The sequence below is a fragment of the Gambusia affinis genome, linkage group LG17 (assembly GCF_019740435.1).
Source record: "Gambusia affinis linkage group LG17, SWU_Gaff_1.0, whole genome shotgun sequence".
Taxonomy (NCBI): Eukaryota; Metazoa; Chordata; class Actinopteri; order Cyprinodontiformes; family Poeciliidae; genus Gambusia; species Gambusia affinis.
In genome coordinates this window covers 4,293,665-4,320,479 of record NC_057884.1, presented here as the reverse complement: position 1 = coordinate 4,320,479, position 26,815 = coordinate 4,293,665, and the positions used below count along the sequence as shown (strand labels likewise).

The 26,815-nt window shown below is 38.6% G+C and overlaps 1 protein-coding gene across 2 annotated transcripts; it reads left to right on the top strand.

The window, feature by feature from the left end:
- The first annotated feature begins 4,984 nt into the window (after positions 1 to 4,984).
- On the top strand, positions 4,985 to 26,764 carry LOC122846944 (ceramide transfer protein-like). 2 transcript variants are annotated; one of them, XM_044144215.1, is made up of 18 exons: positions 4,986 to 5,646; positions 8,609 to 8,743; positions 15,668 to 15,784; positions 15,901 to 15,966; positions 18,562 to 18,669; positions 19,213 to 19,348; positions 20,233 to 20,316; positions 21,047 to 21,204; positions 21,309 to 21,401; positions 21,483 to 21,569; positions 21,664 to 21,756; positions 22,699 to 22,794; positions 22,913 to 23,045; positions 23,547 to 23,617; positions 23,696 to 23,824; positions 23,910 to 24,039; positions 25,062 to 25,198; positions 25,293 to 26,764. In XM_044144215.1, the coding sequence occupies exons 1-17, from the start codon at positions 5,536 to 5,538 to the stop codon at positions 25,187 to 25,189; spliced, it is 1,875 nt and encodes a 624-aa protein (XP_044000150.1). In that variant the 5' UTR covers positions 4,986 to 5,535; the 3' UTR covers positions 25,190 to 25,198; positions 25,293 to 26,764. The 2 variants fall into 2 exon arrangements, with proteins under 2 accessions (XP_044000151.1, XP_044000150.1); XM_044144216.1 differs by lacking the exon at positions 15,901 to 15,966 and having other exon boundaries at positions 4,985 to 5,646.
- The last annotated feature ends 51 nt before the right edge of the window (positions 26,765 to 26,815 follow it).

Genomic DNA, 26,815 nt, shown 5'->3' with positions numbered 1-26,815 from the left:
ATTATTTTCATTTTGGACTTTAAAATACCGACATCTCTTCATAACTTTAGATTTCAATCTGACTATGGTATGTAATACTTTTATTATTAAATGATTGATGTTTTGATATGTTATTATATGTGTATCCTTTAATTAATTAATTTATTTTTTACCAAATACTCTTTTACGCATACGTCTTTTGTCTACAAACTCTGTGAAATGCAGATTTGTTGGTTTTACATCTCATAATTTGGACAAAAAAATATCACATAGCATTTATTTGGATCACAGACACGTCATATTGATACTGGTAGGATTTTTGTTGTTGTTGTTGTTGTTGGCAGATAAAATTTGAAGATGTTTTATTTTACTTGTTTCTTTTGGTTTTCCTTCTGCTTGGTAGAGCAGTCAAAGACACAGACGTTCAACTCTTAGAGAAACACAGAATGTCTTCGTTACAAAACGGCTAATAATTAGCATAATGACTGCATGATGATGATGATGATTTGAATCTGGGCACTGTTTGTTGATATTACTGTTTTTCATTAAATAAAACATGCTGTCAGATTAAAAAAATAAATAAAATCGGCTGCATGATTTATATCCCACAGGATGACAGGAACATGCTAGATAATTAAATCCCACCAGCTATGAATTCATGACGGTAAACTGTAAATGGACTATCTGATGATGATAGTCTTTTTTTTTTTTGTTTATGAAAGACACAAAATATGTCACATTTTACGTAGGAAATGTTTTGAAATGATTTGTCTTGGTCTCAGTTTTTTTACATTTCAAAAACCTGACAATTTAACAGGGGTGTGAATGCTTTCAAGTTGCAGAAGCAACAGCGAGTAACTCAACGTTGCTCAGACCGTCGGAGCAAAACGTGCCAAGAGTACCACAACTTCCACAGTTTATCCACAACTTCCACAGTTTATCCACAACTTCCACAGTTTATCCACAACTTCCCGTCTTTGTTTACGAATGAAGCTTTGGATCTTCCTTCAATGGCTCTCAATAACTTTGGCTAAAGAATAAAAAGAGCCGGTTAAATCTTTTAAACATAGATGCAATTAATAATGGTAAAAAAAAAAAGTTCAGGTTCTTGTCAATTTTAATTTATTTTCCTGAAATATTTGCTTTGAATAATAAGAATGACACTAAAAATAACAGTGATATGATTTTCAATTTGTTTTATCTTGTCATTAAGTTGGAATCTGTGGGCTTTTTAAAATTATTTTGCATCATTTTCCATCTCAGAAAAAAAAAAAAATATATCATTCACTTTCTGCTAAACTATTTTTACCTTCATTTTAGAAACCACAATTTCTAACAACAGAAATTATGGTTCTTTAAAAACAAAACAGAAGTCTAGTTTCTAGTGAAAATATCTCAGTAAACTTCCAATCAGACAAAACTGACTTAAAAGTAACTTTCCAGCGAGATGAAAGCGCTTGTTCACCATCAATAATTCCTTAATATTGATGAAAAATTACTTATGAGTTAGTTTTCTCTTTATTTCAACTGGACTAAGATATTTGCACCAGGAACTGGACAGAAAATTACTTGGTAAGGTTTTGTGTGTTTTTTTGGAGTTTTTTTGGGGGGGGGGGGGGGGGGGGTTTGCGTTTATCCTCTGACTCGCCAAAACGAAACGAGTTTAGGGAGCAGAAAATATTTCTTTGTGTGCAATAACCCAAATCCACCAGCAGTGGGAGTAAAAACCTCCTTCCAGCTCTGTTTAGCCGGGATTCCTTATGTAAGACACCTAAATGGATACTGGCTTCTCTGAAAATCATTTCTGAGCAGTCACTTTACACAGCTGGCTCAAAGTAAACTAGCTTTTTCTGTGGCAAAAAAACCCGAAAGTGTCTAGTTATACCTAGATTGATATGAGGAAAGATAATCGATCCGTTTGCTTCCTTCCTTCCTTTTTGGCCACTCGGAGCTGCTGACCCAAGGGGAACACGGGGCTGGAAAGAGGATGTGATTTAATCAGTTTACAGCTCGATCAGCCCAGCCTGAGTCATGGTCCTTGACTCTCCCGCTCTTCTAAATGAATCACAGACTCACTGAGTCAGGAACCATTTGTATGTCATTACATCAACTGCCTAAATCCTCTCCAGTCAAACAGCAAGCCCTGTTTTTTTTTTTTTGTTGTTTTTTTATCCTCCACCCGAAGCCAAAAAACAGAGTCAGGGCACGTTGCCGGGGCGACCGGCAGGATTCACAGGCTGGCAATGTGAAGCAAAAAGGTTTGGCTGTGGGAAAACCAGATCTGATTTTTTTTATTTTTTTTTAACCTGTGATAGCTATTTGGAGGATAGAGAGTTGTAACATGCCAGGCCATCTGGTTCTCTGATTGTGTAGAACAAACAGAGCGCTCTAATCTCCTTCTGATTCCTGTTAGTTTGTTCAAGTTCAAATGACTGAATCTGAAAGGCTGACAACAAGCACTTCAAAGCTGAAGTGGATCCTGCGATGGGATGTTAGGGCCACTGCGCAAAGAAAAAGAAAGAGGAAGAGTAAATTCCTGCCAGAAAACTCTGAAATATTATAGAGTAAATAAGAACATTTTAAAAGTCAAAAATTTGCCTGAAAAAAAAAAAAAAATCTCTGAAATTTTGGGATTGATCACAGAAATGTTTCTGATAAAAAGGAAATTTGTGAAAGAAAAGAAAAATCAGAAATTTTAATATTAATCTCAAAAAATGTTTTGACTTTTCAAACTTCAAACATGTCCAAAAGTTGAAACTGCTCAACATTTTAAATTTAAAAATTTCAATATTTTTTTTTTCCCCAGAAGATTTCTGAGATTGATTTGAAATTTTCTGAGCTCTTTCCAGTATTTACTTTCAACTTTTCAAACTCAGAAATGTCCTCTTTTGTTTCCTAGAAAATGTCTGAGATTTACCTCACAATTTCATAGTTCTTTGTTTTTTTTGTTTTTGTTTTTGTTTTGTTTTTAGCAGAAATTGCTCCTTTTTTCTTTTCTATTGACAACAGCTCTAATACGCCGTCGTAGAATCCAGCAGAGTGATTTAAGACTCACAACACTGATGTGGGTGAAACCTCTCAGCTTTCTCCCACTCTAACTTCCTTTCATTGCCAGTGCAGGGAGTCGACTTGTGCTGCTAAGTGAAATCTTATGGCTTCCTTGGAAACAGGCAGACCCACAAACCTCATGATCCGCCTGAACACTCACTCTTTTCTCTCCTTTAATTTGTTGAAATTCACCAAACACAATGTGTGTGTGTGTATGCGCATGCATGCGTGCGTGTGTGTGTGTGTGCGTGTACGGGTGTGCGTGTGCTAGCCTGAGAAGCATGAGTTGGTCTACGTGCTGCAGAGTAAATCGCCTCAGGCTTATGACAGGACCAGCAGTTAGACAAGAAAGAAATGAACATTTATTGTTGATGAACGTTTTACATCACTGACTTACAGGGTTAAATATGGTTTACACACTCAGTGTGTATTTCAGTCCTCAATAAGCTGCTTTGCTTCTTTGTGTGGATATTGCCAGAAATATTTAAAGAAAATACATAAGAGTTTTCTCCATCAAATGGTCCATTACAAATCCTAAATGGGATCAATATGTATTTGCTGGCACCACCCACTAGCTGTGAAGTCCAATGAATTGTGAATATCAATTTAAGTGTCCAGAAGATATGTTTAAACGATTAGTATTTGTTAATTTAACTATCTTGTTTAACTTTTTACAGTTAGTTTTTTTTTTATTCATTTTTTTGTTCTGTAGCTTAGAAAAACAACGTGTCAAGTTTGGTTTCCTTGCAGTGATAGGACAGATCTAGAAAAAATGCAATATCATCCCTGTTGCACTGTTAATTTTATGTGATTAATGGCGCAATAGATTGAACAGGCAATGACCGACATAAAAAAAACAACAACAACATGGTAGAGAAAACGAAAATGAAATTTGGAAGGATCAACTGGATAAATAATGTTGAAAAACATCACGGTCTTTCCACCATCACAGTTTTGTTAGTTAAGAATCGAGTTCAATTTTAAGGTTGGTTTGCTCAAACTGATCTTAGCTCTGACCAGAAATTTTCTATGGGACTAAAAACTATATATATATATATATTTCCTAATAATCTCTAAATCATCACCAAGTACAAGTTCTTTCATTTCTTTCATTCATGTGATATCCGTGCCAAGTTTTCTCATTGGTCTTGTGGAATGTTGAACCAACTTGCATAAAGTCCAGTCATGTGTTTTCATGAACCAGAGTTCAGCAGTGCTTAACTCAGAAAAGTCATGACAGTTGAAGTTCCTGCTTATGTGCCACAAGGTTCAGTCCATGTCATCAGAGCACAGACTGTTTTTTCCCCCCTCCTCTTAACCAATTTTAAAATTAAATAAATTATGTTAATGGCTGCCTTTTAATTCTGAAATAAGTCAAACGAGTGTCTTCCTAGTATCTCGTAAATTTTTAAAAACTCTAAAACTGAGAACAGATTTAAAATAGCATGTTCTGACCAGTGTGTCAGATAGAGCAATGTTCTTTAAATAATAAGGATACTGTTCTCAGTAAAACAATTGAAAAGAGTGTTGAGCTCAATGCAAAGCTTTTATATGTTTTATTTCTGAGACTTTGGTCTTGAATTTCTCTCCTTCAATTTTATTACCCGCCACTTTGTGTATGTCAATCAAATAAAATCCTCATGAAATACATAAAGGTTAGCTCTTGTAATGTGATAAAAAGTGGAAAAGTTCAAAGGGGAATACATACTTTAGCAACGCCTTGTATCTGGAGCTTTTTGTTCCACGCGAGGCTCTAAAACGTGGGACATGACGCATTTCTCTCAAAATTTTCTGTCTTTCATGTTTTGTAATCATTGCCAGTCGTCCTCTGAGTCCCTTCTAGTAACTCTTGGTGTATTCTCGTGCATCTCCGACTTATTTTGAGAACCATAAACAAGGGGGAGGAGCTTGCTTCCAATTCAGGAGTGGATTTGGTGACGTCACTCGTGGGCCAGCGCCCCTGCGTAACACACAAGTTGGAACACGCGCTCCTTCAAGCCGTCAAGGGGGAAGCTCCGACTGCTGTGACGGAGGGGGAATAGAGCTGTCAATGGTTTTTGGAGCATAAACAAAACAAAGCCGGGGACACTGCACTCCTCTGAGAGGCCGCGACGTATCGTTCGTGACCAGCGAAGCGTGCCCTCGACGTGTTTTAATTTAATTTAATTCATTTCTGCCACTCTGCGCCGAAGAGGAGAGTCTGTTTAGCGGAGTTGACAGCTATCGTTTCTTGGGCTCGGCTAATGGTTTCATTACCTGCGCTGTTTTGACCACTAAATGGCTGGAAACCTCTGAAGCTAGCAGACGCTGCCCGCTGGGAGCTACTCTTTTTTCTATCCCGGCTATTTTTTTTATTTATTTTATCGTATTTTCTGCTTAACTCGCCGAGCGCGCGGAGCTATTAATCAGTCGATAGCTGCCCAGCATGGATTCTTGAACTGTTGCTTCCTCTGAGTTTCATATGCCTCGTTGCTTTTGTTTCTATTTGTAATCGAGTATTCTGAAATAATGTCAGACAACCAAAGTTGGAACTCCTCCGGCTCGGAGGAGGATATAGAGCCCAGAGAGGACTACGGGCACCCTGTTGGCGTCGTCGAGTTCAGCGGAGTACTCAGTAAGGTAAGTCGCGTTTTCCTTACAAACCGTACATTACCCAGTCCATTCAGTTTCATTACCAACTGGGAGTACCATTACTGCCAAAGTCCAGGAAGGCGCGTGCTCACATCAGTGGGGAAATTAAGTAATCTAGAACAGCGATGACAAATCATAGCCCGCCTGTTTCTGGGCAGGGTTAACTCGGAGTTGCAGCAACAACAGTGGGACTGGTAATCCCCCTCTGATCCCAAAGCAGAGCCCTTACATGAGCTGTACATATCTTGCTGCTACGCCTCTTAGCTTCCTAGTGAGAAGGGAGGGATTCAGCGCAGATCTTATTTTCAGAGTTTTCCGAGATCAAATTTCCCGAGAAAGATCACTATTGTAGGAGCGTATTGCATGTGGGACATGCAAAAACCACAGAGTAAGATGGGAAGAATGATAATTGCATCGATGTGGACGGCTGAATGATGGATTTAAAAAATGAACAGATGAATAAAATGGATAGATGAAGAATTATCAAAATGATTGATAATGCATTGATTGGATAATGGGTGAAATGTTGAATGTGTAATAAACGTATGGATGGATGGTGGGCTAATAAACTGAGGGAGGAACCAGGATGAGCATTTTTCCTGTATTTTGATTTGTAGATGTTTTGATAAATTTCGATCAGTGAGGTTAAATAAAAATGTTATTGGAAATGGTTGGTTTTTTTTTTGCTATTTTCTCCACTATTTTCACCAATAAAAAACAGTAAATTCAAAAATATAATTAAACACAGATACTTTCTGCAGCTTAGTGATTTAAATCACACTTCTATAAGTAAGAGGAGTCCCAGAGAAGCACTTTTTATAAATGAACATTTTGGAAGAATAGCATTGGGAGGCCTGTAGTCAAATATCTGTCCAACATGAAAACACAAAACAAAACTGCAGTCCCAGGGATGGCACAGTGTTTTCATGTGACGTTTGCCTATAAACACTTGTATTCATATTTTGTAGTACGTACAATTGTAGAAGCTAAAGTAGGCACAGAAAAATATAGGTAAGCCAAACCTATGGCTGAATTATTTTATATTTGCTTATCATGTGGTTGTTGTGCTGCGTAAGGGCTTACTAGAAATCCATTTCACAACCCTGCTTCATGTCTGCTCTAGGTTATGACTGCTACTCAATTATTTTAGTAAACGATTATTCTAATTAGATTAATTGATTAATCAGATAAAGCAATTGTCATATTCTTCAGATTTTTCATTTAATCCCTTAAGCCTTTTCTATACACTGTTAGAAATGCATTGAAAGATGCAAATAAATCAATTTCCTTTTTTTAACATGAAGATGAACATTTCAATGTCTGAAACATAATAACATAGTAGTGCTTTGAAACAGGTGGAGCTTTTTATTAGATTTTTTGGAAGAAAAAATTTCCCCCAAAAAAATTTTCCTGGATGATAAATTGTCCCTGAAGTTATTGTGATAAACGATAACATTGTTGTTCTGAAACCATTTTCCAGTAATGTTATGATAATAGCATAATAATGCAAAATCACATTCTCAAAGATAAAAAAAAAAAAAAATTTTAGTGAACCTCTAACTCTGGAACTGGAAAACATTTTAAATATCCAAAATAAACAAAACAGAAACAACAAATCAAGTAAATTATGAAGCAAAACTGTCCTTCAAAAACATAAAAAATGGCTGGCTGAGCAAAAGGCCCCAGACTGAAGACTTTTGTCAGATAGTTTTTGTAGAAAAAAAAAAAATAGAGAAAAACAATTTATCATGCAAATGGAGATTGAGTTTGTTTTAATTCATCATCCGATTAATTGTAGTACTGCGACAGGCGTATAGCGAGCAGCAGTAAGGGATTGGCTATGTAGGTGAGTGTGTCACCTTTGTCAGAGCCTAACAAGTTGTTGGCCTCTGTTCTGCTTTTTTTTCTGTCAAACATTTGAAGCTCACTGTTATGTTTGTTTGTTTTTTTTTATTTATTCCCATGTGCCTCTGCTCTGTTGTCTTAAGCTCAGTCTTGCCCAGGCTGACCACAGTTTTGACGCGATAAGCTGCCAGGAAACTAATGGGGTATCAGTCTCGCCATGCACTGATTATCTCAAACAGATTGCAGGCTGACCTGCTAACCAAGCATATTGTAAGATTAGGCAAAGCCACATGTAGTGGAGCTCACCTGTTTGATCAGTCTGAGCCCCACGCACATCATAACTACAGTAAGGATTAATGATTAATCAACGCCACAGGGCTCAGAGGTAGAGTAGACATGCCTTATGTTAAATCTAAAGCAGTTGTTCCCTGCATATATTCACCTTTTTTCTCTGCCCATCATCTAAATCCTACCATAGAGTCACAAAGATCTCAAAAGTTGTAATGAAAAAAATGCTTAAGCCAAATCCAACTTGTTGATAAAGTATATTTAAAAAACAGAAGTTTGACCAATTTGCCCAAAAACAGGACAAATAGTGGAATAAGAGTCGAGGCATAAAAGATTAAAAACGCTCCCATTTCAAAACACACACATCAGATAAAGGCATAAAGAACTTATCAACTCAAAATGAGAAAAAAAGAAGTTTTTAAAAGAGATTTGAAAACAGGAAGTGAAGATGCCTGTCTTAGATTCAAAGGAAATGAATGACTCCAGGTGATGTTCCTGGGAAATCCAACCAACTGTTTATCTGTCACAAAATTCAAAAGAAGTACACTGACGTTTACGGTGGTAATGCAAGAAAGGAAAACACGACCAAAAAAAACAGGTGTGACTGCTGTTGCAATGTGCTGAATATAGCATTTTCATGCACAAGCAAACATAGATATGAGACATTTTAAAGTATCATTATGTCTTTTGAGGCCAGGCTCAGTGAACTAAAGTGTTTCAGTTTAATTGTTTGCTCACTTGGTTCTCAAATTTTAAATATAGTTGCTGTTTATCTATAATTTTGTGTCTTTTTTTTTTTTTTCCTCTTTCTTTTCAGTGGACAAACTACATCCATGGCTGGCAGGATCGCTGGGTTGTGCTGAAAAACAACACGCTGAGCTACTACAAGTCGCAGGATGAGACCGAGTACGGCTGCCGGGGTTCCCTCTGCCTGAGCAAAGCTGTGATTACTGTGAGTACTGAGTACCGTGTCTTATTTCTTACAGCAAGAAATGAAATCAAGCAAATGTAGTCCAATTTTTATTATTTTTCTGTAGGAAAGGGGTGTTATTGATTGTAGCTTCAAAATTTTAAAAATGATTTTGAATGTTTGTTGCATTGAAAGAGAGGAATCTAGTTTTCAAATTCCTTTGGCCTTGATTTAACAAATTGAGCAGGGTTTGGGTCACTTTTTATTAAAACGCCTGTCATTTTTCACCAAGTCATAAATTACCAGAGTCATAACATCATGACTTTATTCTGGTAACATCATGACTTTATTCTGGTAACATTATGACTTTATTCTCGTAATTTTATTTTTCCTTTATATGGCCATGATACATGATAATAAAATGAAGGCAGACTTTTCTTCCTTCATGATGACTCTGTCTCACTCTCGCACTATAAACTCCTGAATCTCAAACAGGAAGCTTCTCAAACTGCAGGTGGCCTCCAACCGTGTTTAACATCCACTAAGAAGCCTCAATTATGTCCTCAGTTCTGCATGATGACAGGCAACACGTCACGCGTGTTCTGAGCAACAGCGTGGCATGTGGCAATGCTTGTTTGGAAACCGCCACCACATTCAGTGTGCTGTAATACGGCACAGGATAAAGCTGGAAAATGTAGCAGCAGACTGCTAGCATGACGTAGAAATCGAGGTTAAGCCCCTCAAGCTTATCCCATCATTCTGTACTACATTTCCAAGCATCTAAAGATTCACCAAAAACTAGTCGAATAGTGTGGTGGGCCTTTCTGTGTCATTTTAGTCTCCAAATGGTGACGAAGGGAAATTAATGAATGACTGTTTCCAGGCACTGAAAAGCAGGCTTGGATATTGGCTGTATTTGTTCAGCTTTATCTTTTCCCCAGCATGTGTAAATATTAACCACCAGGTGTTGCTCTGACCCCTCGCTCCACTTTACACCCGTCGGCAGGAGATAAACTGAAATGTTACGCCTGGTAATGGCAGCTTTTTTGATAGATGCATATTTTGTTTAGTTGTAGACTAGAAATGGTCGAGTAAACCTTTTAAAAAAACTTTTTCAGTTCTGAATCTGTTTTGTGTCGAAGAAATAGATTTTTAAATGAGGTTAATAAGTTTCCAAACAAGATGGGGTTCACTTGTGAGTTGTGTAGGCTGGAAGTTGGTCAGTGGTTTTAAGTTTTAACATTTATTCATTTGCCTTACAGTGCATATTAAATATACTGGATTTAGAAAAAGGCTAATTTCCATCAACAAAAAAAAACACAAAATACAAACATTTGTACAATTTCATACATAAAAACTGAGAAAGACAGGCAAAACTAATAAAAACTATATATATAGCAAGCACACCTGTTTTAAGAAGTTTGTATCAAAATACAAATGTTTTTTTAATGTATTTTTTAAGCTTTATATCATGTAATGTTATTCCCTCTTCAAAAACTAACCTAGAGTCTTTCCTTGATTCTTTCAGGTGTGTTTTAGAAATCCTTTAATCTCCCATGACAACCATTCAACTGTGCAAAACTCTTGGGGGGGGGACAAGCTCCACCTTTGAGGTCGAAGCTCCTCCCCTAATCAGCTCCTTCAGACTAGCCAGCAGCAATTAGCAAACATGCTGAGCTTATTATAGGAGCTTCTTCTCAGTGCAGGGCTGGTAAAAATGTAGTTAAAGGAATAATAGAGGAGCCATGTTGTTATGACTTCCTGAAGGTGAAGTTTCATACAGAGCAGGAGTTTTTAAACACACAGGCCCACTTTCAAGGTGCAAAATTATGAAGTCATATTTGATATATTTATATAGCATTTTATAACAACTGAGGGTAACGTAGTTACCTTATTATCCTGTAAAATTGCACTATGTGCCTGGAAAATACATAATACTGTTCCTCTGACTGTTTATAAAACTATGGCTGTCATAAAAATCACTGAGATGGGCATGCTGTGGTGGCGTAGGGGATAGCGCGACCCAAGTTTGGAGGCCTTGAGTCCTTGACGCGGCCGTCGCAGGTTTGATTCCCGGACCTGACTGACATTTGCCGCATGTCTTCCCCCCTCTCCTTCCCCCTTTCCTGTCAGCCTACTGACATATAAGGGACACTAGAGCCCACAAAAAGACCCCCTGGAGGGGAAAAAATATATATATATTATTTGAAAAAAAAAAAATTGCTGAGATTATAGTTTGAAGACTTTTTGCAGGCGTTTCAGTTGTTTGTTTGTTTGTTTGTTTTGGTGGTTTATGTGATTGTGAATGTTTCTGTTGATGCCAAGAAAAGAAAAAGTTTGCCACCGCTCCTACAAACCCTGACAACCGCCGCTGCCATTTTTAGCTCCACGGTCAGCTAACGGGAGCACTCTGGCCTACTTGTAATTTCTCCCCTCAGTGGAATTGGTGAGTAACACAGACTGGCTCCATCTGTGGCTGATTCGACCTGGATTGTTTGGACGTTTCTGAAACAGACTCGCAGAATGTGAAAAAAAATCTGCCTTTCTCTGTAGACCAGAAAACAAGAGGTGAAGTAGAAGTCAGATCTACTCGGTGCAAGGCTTTGAGGAAATATGCAACGTGTCTTCTGCCAGGAAATGTGATTGTTCCTCATAGCACTTCCCCTCACAGCAGGGCTTATGAGGAGGGTCAAGATAAACAATCCTCAGTGTGTATGTGTGGAGATTGTTCTGTCGTCTTTCTCTTTGACCTCTTGGTGACTCATTGCTCCCTCCTGTAGAGCTGTAATGATCTCATTTTAGTGTTCTGCATTCTGCAAAAAGATATTCCTCGTGCTCTGTCATAAGGAGAAGCCTGAATCATTTGGATAGCATGCAGGAGTATTCATATCACTTTCACTTTTTCACATCTTTTCATGTTACAGCCGCACATTTTGATGCTTCTTATTGGTGATTTTGTGTGGTAAACTAACAGAAAGTTGCTAACATATGAAGGGGAAGAAAAATTATGCATAGTAACTTTTTTTTTAAGTTAAAAAAGGAGTTGTGGATTAAAGGAGGATTATGAGAAAGCAAATAATACCACACATCACCAGGAACCCACAATCCTCACTGTGACCCATAGTGAGGGCAGTGTATTAGGGCCATTGTAGATAATGAATATATAGGAGTAAATTTGTGCCAAAAAAATCAACAACAACAAAAAAAAAAATGTCAGTTTGAAAAGTCAAAAATGCCAGAATTTTCAAGATCAGTCTCAGAGAAGTCTGTGGAGGTTTGAGTTTCATAAGTTAATAGAAAAACTTGGAAAACTTCCAAGTTTCTCTCTAGAAAACATCTGAAATTGGTCTCAAACTTTGAGGTTTTTGGCAGAAATTTACTCTTCTTTTCTATTACTATTTTTTTTTTTATCTACAAGGTCTTAATATTACATTACAGCCCACAGCCAGAGCATTCAGTGAGGTGGTTTAGATATGCACGTGTTTATAATGCCCCAGTCAAAGTCCAGAATTAAAATTAATTGAGAATCTGTAGCAAGAATCAAACATTGCTGTTGACAGATGCTCTCAATCTAACATGACTGAGGTGCTGATGGAAAACACACCCAGGAGGATTTGTATCAAATCCAAGGGATCCAGAGAGTTTGGATACAAAATAACAGCAGTTTTTAGATTTTTCTTAAACTTATTTGTATTGGTCTGTCACATCAAAATCCAACAAAATACACTAAAGTTTGTGGTTTTATATGGAGAAAATGTTTAGGAGGTTTGAATAAATCTTCAAGAAAACAATTATAAAGTTTAGATCATTTATTAAACTCGGTGTGTCTGTGTTCCTTAAGCATTTCAGCCACTCTGGTTTCTGTCATTTGGCTTGTTTGTGACTGCAGACACGTACGCTGCTTTAAGACGCCGTCTTGTCCTCTGCCTTTGATGGGAGAGGACAGGAGGGGATTCTTTTGAAGCCGAGTAGGAAGTTTATGTCTGAAGAGAACAGAGAATGGGTCAAGATGTCCTACCTTTATTATTTCATTTTTTGAATCATGCTACCTCCTGCGCTAAATACCCGAGCACCACCAAGACTAAAGGTTTCGTTAAAAACCTTCCATCTAATGTTCAAACCTGACTTCCTCCTGTACATGTGGAGAAAGTTAGAGTCTAGCATTAAATTATTTTAATACTAATTACATGCAAGCTAAAGGGGGATGTTTAATGGGAAGACGAGTGAGGTTTCCTTCTCATTTGATGTGTCTGCCGGTAAACAAGAGTTTTAAATCTCTTAAATCTTCCCTCATTGTCACAATGTCCTCTTTCCTCATTCGGTTTTTAGGGGGTAATGCTTAATGGCATTGCAAAGTGAGTCAGACGGGCATTATTGCGGATCGCTTCCTGCTTCGCGTGTGTTCCTCATTTCATTTGTTTCCTTTTTACTCAGGAGCATGTCTCAATTCAGCCACTGACGCATGTCTGAAATGTGTATTTCTACATTAAACCAAATTAATCAGATTGTTTCCTTGTGCCTTCAAGGCCAAGCTTTCTTTTGGGTAACACCTTACACTTTAACCTTTACACTTGTACAACAGCTATATACACATTAATAAAAGCGTTTTTTGGGATATCTTGCAGCCTTTTATAGTAGATTTTGTTTTTATTTTCCTTTATTTTGTTAGTGTTAGATTTTGCTTGCTGTGCGTTTACAGTACCTTGCAAAAGTATGTGTACCCCTTTCAATTTTTTCCTTTTGATTGGGATCTTATGTAAAAGGTAGCGTAGAAATACCAGGTGAAAAAAAGACTAAAATTAACATTGGCCTCAAATGCTTTTACTAGAGGTGGGACTTGATCAAAATTTTAATCGGGTTAATTGCAGGGTCTGTAATTGATTAATTGTAATTAAATTCATTTTAATCAAAATCCATATATTGACAAAATAAGAAACCTATTTAATTCAAAAACTATTTTTTGCTGTTGAATTATTATTATTGCTAATTTAGGCTTGAATAGCTTCGCTAATAAGCTAACGTCTTTTAGCTCTGCTTAAACACAATAATAGTTTTTCTCCTCCATAAAATATCAATAAAATCCATGACAGTGTGGTGTTGCAATGCGGCTGTATGTGAAAAAGGCTCTTTTTGTCCACCAGCTACGCTTTACAGTCCATGATGTTATCACCGTGCCGTCCACAGATGATCAATCAGCACAAATGTTGTCACCGTTACTTAGCGACCAAATGTCCCACCAACCAGCTAGTACTATTATTTTTAACATGTCAGCACAAAAGGAGATTTGTGCTGCGATTGTGGATCTGTCACCTCTGCTTCCTTCCTCGATTGTTCTTCCTCTTCCTGCATTTCTGCAAGGATGCTAGCTACACAACAACCATCCAGCTCTTGGTAAAGATTAAATGGACTTTCTTGTCTCACACAGGATATCTGAAATGGCATCTAGGATCATTTTAATGTTGTCAATATTCTGTTGATTTGCTAAGATGTAAAGGAAAATGAATCCAAAACAATTCAAAAGCACCTTTCTGATCGCAAAGGGACATTAATTAAATTAAATAGCAGTATTTTAGTCTCTGTCCCTGTTTTACAGTAGTTTTGCTTTTTATTCCCTCTTTGCTAACAGTTGCTAATAATGTGTGTGTATGTGTGTGTTCAGTTTTCATTTCCTCTCTCTGTGTCCATGACTGTGCTTAAACACGCCAGGGTCTGGACCGTAAATCATTCTGTTCTGTTGCTGCAGTTTAACCTTGGTGCTAACGGTAGAGCTGTCCTTTCAAACATCCCAGTTTATTTTCTGAATGCTAAATGGGTAACTGCTCTCCCTCCCTCTCCTCTATCTCTGAGTTCACACACACACACACACACACACACACACAAGGCACACAGTACAGATTTACTTTGGTGCTCAGAAACGCGCTCTTTGCTGCAAAATAGCTGCTTCTGTCAGTGGAATGCTGTAAGGATCAAAGATGAGCTTTACAAGATACATTTCAAGTTCCAGTAATGGAGTGTTTTTTTTGTTTTTTGTTTTTTCTTGTGCTTCCAGTTAAAGACAGATTAAGAAACCGATTCTTCATTGATGCATTACATATACATCACAATTAACAAAAAGTCTCTGTTTGGCAGGAGAAATGTTAAGGAGCAGCAAAATGCACGTATGAAGTACATTTATTACCGTAAAAAAAAAAATACAGATAAATGAGGAAAATAAAAAATTCTTCGTGTATGAATACTTCTCCAAAACACTGTATATCTGAACAACATTTATGTAACCTTTCAAATAAATCAACCATGTTAATTAATTAATACGAAATCAACAATAGTTATGTACACAGTGACATGTAGAAAATGCTGAGTAGTTGAGTTCAGATTAGCTCAAACATTGCAGAAATCTAAGAATTTAATGTTTCCAATAAATGTCTTTAAATTCAAAATCAATCATAAATAACAATATAAATAACATTAGTAGCCTGTACTTGCTTAACAGGATATATTGGCATGGATGTAATCATTTAGCCAACATTGTGCATCGATTGTACAACAGCAGCAGGTCTCCGTTGCTGCTTCATAACACAGGTGTAAAACCAGCGGCAGCGTCTTAACGCTCATGTTGCGTTTAAAGGCGGCTCGTAGAAAACCTCCTACGACACAATGACAATGGATTAAACAGTTGTAACGGCTAAAAAAAAGTGCTGGTGTCTGAGGGCAGAGGTACAGGACATGTGGGAGCCCTTAACGTTTGAAATCGAGATAAAAATAATAAAAAGTTGGCCATTCTGAGGTTTAAATAAAATGCTTCCACTCCAGGATGGGCAATACCCCCCAAACTGCACCCACTCCACCGGTTCTGGTTCTGGATTACAGTCGTATAAATCGTTTAGACATGCATCTAATTAACAAAACGAGGCTCAGTAACTAACCTATTTATTGTTTTGTGTGTGTGTGTTTTTTTTTTCTTTTTAGCCACACGAGTTTGACGAGTGCCGGCTGGACATCAGCGTGAACGACAGCGTGTGGTACCTGCGAGCGCAAGACCCAGAGCGCCGAAACAAGTGGATCGAGTTCATCGAGCTACACAGGGTAAGCTCCTTCACACACACAGCCGACCTCAACAAAAAACCAGAGCCAAGTCGGTACCATATCATACATTGGTTGGATTTGTGAATGTGTGTGTTCATCGTGTGTGTTTCTGTTAGAGTATCAGAGAAGGGAGGAGGCAGAAGGGAGGAATCCAGGGAACAATAATCATCCCTTCACCACTGGTGCGTTTGAGGAGATCTGGAGGAGTTCTGTCACTATGCGTCTTTAGCTCTGTTCACTGTTGATAACAAGCATGTGTGATTGATCAAATATTAATAACAAACCAACTGCATAAGCATGTATTAATAATTGAGCACTTGAATCCCAGTTTTTTTGAGGTGGCAAGGACTGAAAAAAGTCCAGCTGAGCAGCATGAGTTATGATTATTTCGTTATTGTTCTGCAGATTCATTGTTGGTGTTAAACGCGAACAACCTGGTGAGGAAGGGAGTGTGAAATGTGCCGTCTTCATTTTTATTTAGGGTAGCTGACAAAAGGAGCAGCTTCTAGTTCCTGTTGTTGACGAGCAACAAGAGAAACCCGATGACCCGACCCTTTCAGAAACACGGAAATATCAAATTTTGACACTTGGTCTAAAGTTCCTTACAGAACAAAAGCTCCCTTTCAGATTTTTCTTTCTGAAAAAAAGTTGTTTGTTTGTTCAAAAGAGTCTGTGCGCATATAAACACATACCAGTGTTGGCATACAGGCTAGTTTTCAACTGTGGTCCCTCAGGGTGCAATCAACATAAATACAAAATATTACTGTGCAATACAGACAAGTTAACAAGGTTCTTCCACCAAAAACAGAATAATAATAAACAATTATTTTTTTTTTTTATCAATAAAAACATACCAGGTTACAAATGTCAAAAAAGAATACAAATCCATATAGCACAAATGTTCCACATGCAGTGCAAACAGTACATTATAAGAGTCGCATACAAAAATTCCTAAAGGGACAGTATAACTTTTTTTGAGCTTTCCATTATTTTAGAATCTTATTCCCTCATCACCAACAACCTGGAGTGTTGCCTTACATTTTTCTTGCATTTCTAAGAAATCCTTTAATCTCCTGTGGCAACCATTCAGCTGTGGAAACACCTGGGTGGCCCTTTGACAACGAAGCTCCTCCTCAGAGCTGCAGTTTCCAATCTTCTGAGCTTCCGACTCACAGAGTATCTCTCGCCCACAACTCCACCGCTCAGTTCCTTCAGACTAGCGAGCAGCAATTAGCAGAATTGCACATTTGTTGAGCTTATCATAGGAGCTACTTCTCAGTGCAGCGCTGATAAAAACGTAGTTAAAGTGTTGATAGTGGAGCCATATTGTGATGACTTCCTGAAGGCAGAGTTTCAGAAAGAGCAGGAGTTTTTAAAGAGACGGAGGCCCGATTTCAAGGTGTCAGATTACAAAGTAAACTTTCTTTTTTATGAACTAAAAACAACATAATTATGCTATGAAATGGCAGTATGTGCCTGGAAAATTCATAATACTGCCCTTTAAAAAAACCCAACTCCATTATAATGTGTAGCTTTGCTGTGACAAAATATGAAAAAAATGTCAGGGTTGTGAATACTTTCAATAAACCCTTTACAGCATTTCCAACCCAGAAAGTTTGACCACTAGTCAAACTAAAATCCTACCACAGACCTGATCTGTCTGACAGAAAGTGAAGGTCCACATCACGACAACATGCTGCCCACATACGGCGCCCGGCTCGGGGAAACCCCTTTCTGCACCCCCTCCCCCCACTTATCCTAGCAACATTACTCTGCACAGTCATTCCTCCCCTCATGACTCACCGCTGAAAACCTTTTAGAGGCCCTGCACTTTCCTTCCCAGCCACCATTACTCAGAGCAGCCAGGGTCGCCTGGGAGACCCAAAACATTAACGTGACACAACACACGCCAGAATGACCTGCAACCTTTAAACAGGAAATAACACTCGCTTCCCAGAGACCGAAAAAAAATAATAATAATGCAAAAACATGAATCTCTCTGTATTTCCTGGTTTGTGAGAAACTACAATTACTTCTTATGCCTCAAACAGGGACATTTATCGTTATGGAAAGTGTGGTCACTATTGCTCATAATTTGCTTTGGTGCATCTTAGTATGTTATTACAGAGTTGGAGCTCTACTACAGCTGACCCAGCATGTGATAAATGCTCCTTTTAATCATGCATCATTCTTTGCTTTCTATGTTTTTTCCTGTTTGAATAGATCAGGGGTTCTCTATGCAGACACTAAATCAGCCTCTAGGGCAGCAGTATGCTGGATAAAGGGCAAGCACCACCCTCTGACATCCATGTGAACACAGGCGGAGCTACTTTTGGTCATTGACCGATAGTTACCTCCAACTCCTCTAAATCCCCAGTCATGTGCGTTTGCATACCCTGCCCCCTAGTGGCAGAAACTGGACTAATCTGTGTTTCTATGTGTAGCTTTCTGCTTGTTCTGTCAGAGGGCTGTTGATGTTAAAGCCAGGCTGTTATATAACAGGAAAGGTGTTTCTGCTGTGATCACTGATTCTGCTGATATTGCCTCATACTGTCAGATGTTCATGAAGAAGCATCCAAATGTAGTCAGCATTTTTTATTTATTAATTTTTTTGGTATAGCAACTTAAACTGGTATTTAATACTGGAACTGGTAAATTATGCTAGAGCGCTAGTAGAAATAATAAAATATTTTAAACAAAAGAAAGTTAGCAATGCAGTAACACAACTTAAATCTGATACCTGAATAATCGATATTTTTATTCCATATGTTTCGCAGGCAGATTCTGGGTATGGCTCAGAGTCCAGTTTGCGAAGACACGGCTCCATGCTGTCGCTCACGTCAGCCACTAGTGGCTATTCTGCCACCTCCACGTCCTCCTTCAAGGTGACAGGTTTTTAAATTGGTATTTACTCTTCTGAAGGGAAAAGTCGGATGTTTTTTCCAGTACGTGCGCTCTTCTGTACACCTACTCAAAGTTGGCTATTTTTAGTATCCATGAGATCTTTCAAAAAAGGAAAAGAAAAGAAAGTCAGAGAGAAGAGATGTAAGAAGCTATTTATTGGTAAGCTGTATTGTCTAAGATATATTTTCTGTTCGTTCGGGTGACAAAAGAACAGAGTAATGCAAAGTTGATCACATCTAAACATCTAAACTTTAACATCTAAATTCAGTAAAATATATGGCAAGTCTATAATTATTTTAAATATTAAACCCTATTTTTACAATGATATTTCATCGCCTCTACACTTATCCAGAGCAGAAGAAGGTAGGAAAAACAAGTGCTATCATAGTTCTTCAGAATTTGGAAATGGCGCAAAAAAAGAAAAGAAGAAAAATCATGATTGGTGCATTCCCCGAATCATCCAGATTTCAAAGGCTCTATATTGGTCATAACTTTTCTTACATTTCTGGATTATTTTTCCGCAGAAGGGTCACAGTCTACGAGAGAAGCTGGCCGAGATGGAGACATTCAGAGACATCTTGTGCAGGCAGGTGGACACGCTGCAGAAGTACTTTGATAGCTGTTCCGACGTGTCCAAGGACGAGCTGCAGAGAGACAAACGTAAGAACCGCTAAGAAGCAAAGTATTGTGATTACTTAAACTTAAATAAACAAATTGTATCTAAGACAAAACTCTTGGCATTGATGATACATTTTTAGACAAACTGATGGACTTTATAAGAGAGAGTTTTACTTTCAACCCCAAAAGAATCAACAAAGTTAGAGCTTTTGAACTTTAAGTGCGACAATAATAAAAAAGCAATAATAAACAGTTTACACAATAATATATGTACGTGTTAGTCTTTAGGTGGTCACCCACTGTTTCTGTGTCAATGTGTGTGGAAAGTAGATTGGTACAAGTTGCTTCAAACTAACTTAAGGTCTAGAGTTCCTGTCACTTTACAGTGAAATGTTGTAAAAAATCAGCCCCTCCAGGAAGAAAGATGCCTCAAAATCAATAATTTTAGGCCGCAACAATCAAAGAGAATCATTGCAACATTTTGGGGGGACTGAAATATTGTGGAGGAACAAATATGCAATAAATCTTGGAAGGAATGTGTTTTGCGACCCAGACAGCAGTGATTCGATCAGCCCCCTCACTGTTTCTCCATCTTGGCCAGCTTAGCATTCGTTGATGGCAGTCTTCACTTGAACGACCACGATGAATGAGACCCGGCTTTTGTTCTCCCTCCCTGTCTTCCTCTCCGACTCTCTCTCCATTCTGAGGATGAAACCAGCCCATTGTCATGTTGTCCAGGGCAGCAGAGGGCTGTCAGCCCCGTTGATCTGCCGTGCTGTGCAGTCGGTTATGATTCGGGGCCCTAGGCGTGACCCTGTCCAGGAACCCTGACCTTAAGGGACACTCTGACAAGAAAAGACTTTGTGTGGCAAATTACCTATTTGTGGTTTGTGCCGTCCAGCCTGAATCCTTCTTTGTCGTTTCAGTCGTGGAGGACGATGAAGACGACTTCCCAAACACCCGCACAGACGGAGAGTTTCTGCACAACAACAACGGTAGCAAAGAAAAACGTGAGTATTTCACAGTTGTTTTTAAAAAGTCCTTCAGTGACTATTTTATCTTTTTCTTTTGAACACAGTATAAAAAATTACAGTAAAAGGCTATAAAATTATTGTAACTTTAATAGGGCTCCAACTCGCAATTATTTTAGTTATCGATTAATCGATTATTTTGACAATTAATCAGAAAAAAATGGCACATTCTGCAGATTTTTCACTTGAACCATTTTTATTCTATATTAGAAATGCATTAAAGTATGCTAATAAATAATCAAATTTGTTTTTTACATAAGAAAATAAACAATGTATTGCCTAAAGTGTAACAACATAGCATTCCTTCAGTGAGCACACGATCACTCGTAGCAACGGATGCATAAACAAAATACTTATAACATTAACATGTGAAAAGCACAGCCCTTTCTGCTTAACAACAATAGTCTTTGGCTGATCTATTGATTATTTATTGGATGAATCGATTAAAAAATTTATAGCAAAACAGATTTTCTTTTACAAAATTAAAGTGAACTTCTACCATCTTCCAAAAAGAAAAAAGAATTGTAACCATTATTGCATTTGGCAGTAATGTATGAATGTATGTTGGAGGCGGTGCGCCACAAATAATCTTCCTGCCTGAAATGTGTACTAGGAATAAAACACCCCACACAACAGAAAACTTTACATCCTATGAACTAAGTCATTGTCTTTCACAGCATTTGCTTTTATTTCTCTGCTCTTTGCTCAGTGTTTCAGTCCTTGAATCCAAAGGGAATCAATGGAATAGACTTCAAGGGCGAGGCCATCACATTCAAGGCCACCACGGCTGGAATCTTAGCCACTCTGTCCCACTGCATCGACCTGATGGCAAAGAGAGAGGACAGCTGGCAGAAGAGACTGGACAAGGTCTGTAACATCTGGGCTGCTGTGAAGTCTAACAGGTCACATTTGATTTGTTTGCTTTTCCAATCTCTTTTGCCGCTACTGTAATGCAACGTCTGTTTTTGTAGGAAATGGAAAAGAGAAGAAGAATAGAGGAAAGCTATAAATCAGCCCTTAATGAGCTGAAGAAGAAGTCTCACTTTGGAGGTCCAGATTATGAGGTAATAATTGCAGTATTTCTCCATTGTGCAATAGAAATAACTGACTATGTATGAGTTAATACTTAGTTGTCTCCTTAATAGGAAGGACCAAACAGTTTAATCAATGAGGATGAATTTTTTGATGCGGTGGAAGCTGCTCTTGACAGACAGGATAAAATTGAAGAACAGGTAAAACATAAACCATCAGAAAAAAACAATTTGTCACTTTTTTCTTGTTTTTGTCATGGTTACAACTAAAGTTCTAATGTTTGTTTGGGTGTAGTCTCAGGCAGAGAAGACGAGGATAGAGCGATCCAGCCCACCTCCCCCTGAAGACATCTACTCCACCTCTGGATCGCACCGGTTCTCCAATAAGGTTGGAGTACTGTTCTCCTTACAAGATACTTTAATCATGTTCCACACCTCCCCTCCGTTCCTCCTCCTCTAATCCCGTTTCAGACATTTCGTCCATCTTTACTGTTGCATCACCAGCTGCGTTTCCATTACGAATGGGCACAAAACTTTGTCGATAATGCGGCAACATCAAAAACTCTCAATTTCACAATTGCCGTGTTTCCGTGACATAAGAAACGTAATTAGAATCACATGTGAACAATTCTGTTCACGCCATAAATTGTTAAAAAGCGTGCCGCACCATCATCCTCCTACCACTACCTGTCTTCTTCTTTGATTTTGTTTTTTATCCGGTTGTTGATCGCGTGACTCATGATGAGGAAAAAATCGTTTCCATTGAAGTTTTGCAAAATTTTGATACGGCCGAAAAGCCATCTCCTCCTAACACGAAAACCTTTTCATCAAAAGATGTGAGGTTTTGGGACGCGCAGGAGGTTATCATGCCCCACGTTTGGAGGCCCTAGTCCTCGACACGGACGTCACGGGTTCGACTCCCGGTCCCGAAATGATCTTGTTTATTTATTTTCAGATTTATTTTCTCAACTCCAATTTGCGCAATTAAATGTCAATAGAGTCGTAGTGGAACCACTGAGCGAGTCTTGCAGTCGTTTTCCTGTTTCCCCTGTCAAAACCGGACACCACGTTTTCATGAGGCAAGGTCTTTAAATAGTCCGCTTTTGTCTGATGCTCCTAAATAACGGCAAGTCAAGACAACTGAGAATCTGAGATGAGACGTAATGTTGCTTTCCATCCACAAAGGTGATGGTTTTAATGTTTCAATGAGTATCAGATGTTGTTTCTATTGTTTATCACTTGGTGACGCCACCCTTCAGAATCCTCCTCCTCCTCTTCCTCTAGTTGCATGTAAACTATTCATTCCCTCTTCCTGTCGCTTGTGTTGTAGGTGGAGGAGATGGTGCAGAATCACATGACCTACTCGCTGCAAGATGTCGGTGGAGACGCCAACTGGCAACTGGTCGTAGAAGAGGGAGAGATGAAGGTAAGGCCAAATTCACAGGAACTGTGACGGTATTCCAAAAACCATTAAAAAAATGAGAGGCTCATTTTAAGTTTGGTATAAGGAATAAAAAGGGTTTCCCGACATGTTTGCAACGCAGGTTTACAGGAGAGAAGTGGAGGAGAACGGGATTGTGTTGGATCCTTTGAAGGCCACCCACTCTGTGAAGGGAGTCACAGGTCATGAAGTCTGCCACTACTTTTGGGACACGATGTACCGCAATGACTGGGAAAGTAAGTCTGAAAGGTCCAGTCCTATAAAAAACCTGTTTACCCTCCTCGCCTGTGGTGGCGCTGCTCCAAGAACAAAGGAAACGCCATAAAATCCTCTGAAGAATCCTCTGTCAGCAAATTCCTTTTTCACAAAAAGCAAACAAAAATGGAGTGGCGTTAAGTTCTACTGGTTGTATGATTACTCTTTCATCTTTGGCAAAAGACAGTGAGCCTTTTCTCCTGCTACTGCTAGACGTTTGTGTTTGTTTTGGTTGTATTTTACCCAGAATGCCCTGCCCACTCTGAGTAGGGCTGACTGGAGCTTTTGGAGCCGTCTCCGGTCAGTTTTGCGTTCACATATGCATTTGAATTAGATGAGAGTTCACTTCAACCGAGTTGAGACCCAGGGTTTTTTGGGCGGACCAGAGTTCGCGCATTCACAACTCACCTGACTGTCGGGTGAGAAAACGCCCAAAATGAAGCCCTTGTCCAGACAAAAACATTATTTTCTTCTTTCTGCAGCTACTATTGAAAACTTCAATGTGGTGGAGAGGCTTTCAGACAACGCAGCAATAATCTACCAAACACACAAGGTAAGAGAGCCAGAAGCTGGGATGCAACTAAACATCCTGGTGTTGTAGATCTGAAGCCTGAGCTAACCTGTGTTCCAGCGGGTGTGGCCTGCGTCCCAGAGGGACGTGCTGTACCTTTCTGCCATGAGGAAGATTTTGACCAACAACGAGAACGACCCCGACACCTGGCTGGTGTGCAACTTCTCTGTGGATCACGACGAGGCTCAGGTCAGAACCCAAATCCGCTCCAAGTGCCACAGGCCACAACAACTGAGTTCTTCCTGTAAGCTTCTGGTTTTCTTCCCTCGCTCAGCCGAGCAGCAGATGTGTGCGTGCCAAAATCAACATCGCTATGATCTGTCAGACCCTGGTCAGTCCACCAGAGGGAGACAAAGAGATCGGCAGGGACAACATCCTGTGTAAAATCACCTATGTTGCCAATGGTAATACTACTGCACATTCATTGATATGGAAGACAATCAGTGCCACAATGCAGTGAATGAAAATAATCATAAAAAACTGTAACTGATCACTCTAATGTGCCCACTAAAATTCAATGTGAGAACATGATATGTTACATTAAATATATAACCTAAATGGAAAAAAAAAAAACTATACTATGTCATAGACGCAGAATATATTCAGTCAACTCAACTCAACTAACGTTGCTCAGATATAGATAACTGGTTTTATTGGGTAGCCAATCAGCTGCTAGCCTGTTAGTGATGCACAGTAAGAGCTTAAATAATTTCACAGTAGATGACAAATAAATATGTACTAAAAAAATGTGGTAATAAATACAGTTTATTCCTTTTTTTTTTTTTGTTTTATAATTTTGCATTTAGATTTTAGTTTGTTAGGTCAAATTCTTTGATGTCATTCTTTCCAATATTTACATTTTCAGCTTTAATTTAGAACACAGTATTAGTTGGCCATGTTTATGTGTACTAGCTGTAAACATAAACTTCCAGTCTGCTAATTTTATTTAAAAAAAAATAAAAGTTTATATTTTGGAAAATAAAAGGTAAAATTTTTCAAACTAATCACTCAATTGTATATTTTCCAGAAATAGTTTTTTTTTTTTTTTTTTTTTTTTGTCTATTCACAGTTCTGTCTGTATCCAGTTACAGCAGCGACTCCAACCAAATAATACATTTATATTTGACACTACAGGGCAACCAGACCCTCCCTGCTGTTTACCTAGGCAGCTAAATGAAAACTTAATTGCTTCCAGACAAATCTTGGAGAAATTAGTCCAGTTATGCTATCTATTGTAATTGGTAATGATAAACGCAAACTGTCCATTAAACAAAAGTGTTATTTGGAGAAAAATCTGTGAATGCAGCAAATTTAAGCACAACGTCTTGATGGGAATTTTTAAAAAATTTGACATCATTTTGACTTGTTTGATATTATTCTATAAATAATTAAAATGTTTCCATGGGGTGTGTGTGCATGTGTGCAGTGAATCCGGGGGGCTGGGCTCCGGCCTCCGTACTCAGGGCCGTAGCTAAGAGGGAGTACCCCAAGTTCCTCAAGCGCTTCACTTCCTACGTGCAAGAAAAAACCAGCGGCAAGCCCATCTTATTCTGAGACATGCAGGTAAAATGAGTTTTCTTCTGTCTGAGATGGTTTTCTTTAACATTTAAATATATATTGTAGAATGATGCCATCACCGTTCTCCATCTTTTTTTAGGATCGACTAATGAGGTCAGATCTGCGCCAGGAAGACTGGAGGGACAAACGGCATCCCTCCAAGAAAAAAGACCGTCTTTCTTTCTTTCTTTTTTTTTTTTTCTTGTCCTGGTTTGTAGCTAAAACGTAGAGCTGGTGCATGATAGACAGAGCAGCAAAATACCCAGCTAGATCATAAGGCTCAAGAGAAGAACACCAATAATCTGTAAAAAATAAATTTAAATTAAAAGAAAATGAATGTTTATAAGTTGACTGGACAAGACATGATTATTATTATTTAATAATGACACTGAGAAGACTCTCCACCCATCAGAGGGAAGGGAATACTTTCTGCATCTGCTTCTCCTGATGTGTCTTAATGTTTGGAAGCTCTGGAAAGACGTTTATAAAACAACCAAAACAAAGAAAATCGTAGTTTTTAGACTGAAACAAGTGACTATTTTTGTGTGGATAATGTCATATTTTGAGCCGATTGTTATATATATATATATATATATATATTTTTTTTTTCCCCTCCACATGTCGTAATCTGTAATCTCCAGAGGGCTTCCCGTTAGCGTGCGAGCCCGATGACAGAAGCTGTTCGTTCCTCTAATGAAACCACCCGACATGCCGGTGTTTGAAGGAGGAGCGAGAGATTATCCCAACGCCGCTACGTTTAGCAAGTGTGAATAACGCAGTTCCATTCTTCGCGACCGCGCTTTGTTACTTAAATAGTTGTCATGGTTTCCGCCGACGGTTTGCAAAGCTTTGACGCGAGCCCAGATGCCTTAGTGTCGCAGGAAGACGTAGAAGGTTGCTGATAGAGGAAGCGCCTCTTGGGTGCGTTCGTTTTAGTCGACTGAAATCTGGTCGTGTTTTTGACTGAACAAATGGACCCGGTGAGGGTTAGTCGTGTTGTCCACAGATTAATGCATATTCCAAACTCTAGGATTAAAGTGTCACAATCAGTGTCAGTATTTCTGGGATTTGTTACATGAACGTCTGCACTAAAAAAATTATATGGACTGCAGCTTTTTCTTCTTGATCATGTGGAGGAATGTTACTCTCTGTAATGTCGAGGCAAATTTCAATTTTACTGATTTTTTTTTTTTATACTTTCTTTTGTTTCTCTGTCCTGCATTACCTTGTAGTGATGGGGAAACAAATATGGCTTGTCCCTTCTGCTACTTTTGTCTACGTTTTCTTTCCCGGTTATTCCTAAGCTTGTGAATTCAGACGTTCTGTCTGAAAGACGCGATAGAGGAATTTGCTCGCCCCGTTGCTCATTGAAAAAATGCCAGGGTTAGACTGTTTAAATTTGAAAGCAGACATTTTCCTGTATGTTTAGTTTTCTGTGTTTTGGTCAGACTGAATGTACTTGGACGTTTTGTAAAGTTGTTCATACTAACGCTTTGGGATCGGCCTGTAAATGTACTGTGACGTCTCTTCTGCCCTGTTTTGAAAGTGAAATAAATCAGTTTATCCTCCGTTTCTTTTACTTTACTTTTTTTTCAAGCTCGGGTCCATTTATCTACAGTTTAA

Excerpts from the sequence above, each read along its gene's own strand:
- LOC122846944 (XM_044144215.1), top strand. The coding sequence starts at position 5,536 with ATGTCAGACAACCAAAGTTGGAACTCCTCCGGCTCGGAGGAGGATATA. Across the intron at positions 15,785-15,900 it reads AGTTCATCGAGCTACACAGG|AGTATCAGAGAAGGGAGGAG; the intron begins GTAAGCTCCTTC and ends TGTTTCTGTTAG. Across the intron at positions 15,967-18,561 it reads TAATCATCCCTTCACCACTG|GCAGATTCTGGGTATGGCTC; the intron begins GTGCGTTTGAGG and ends TATGTTTCGCAG.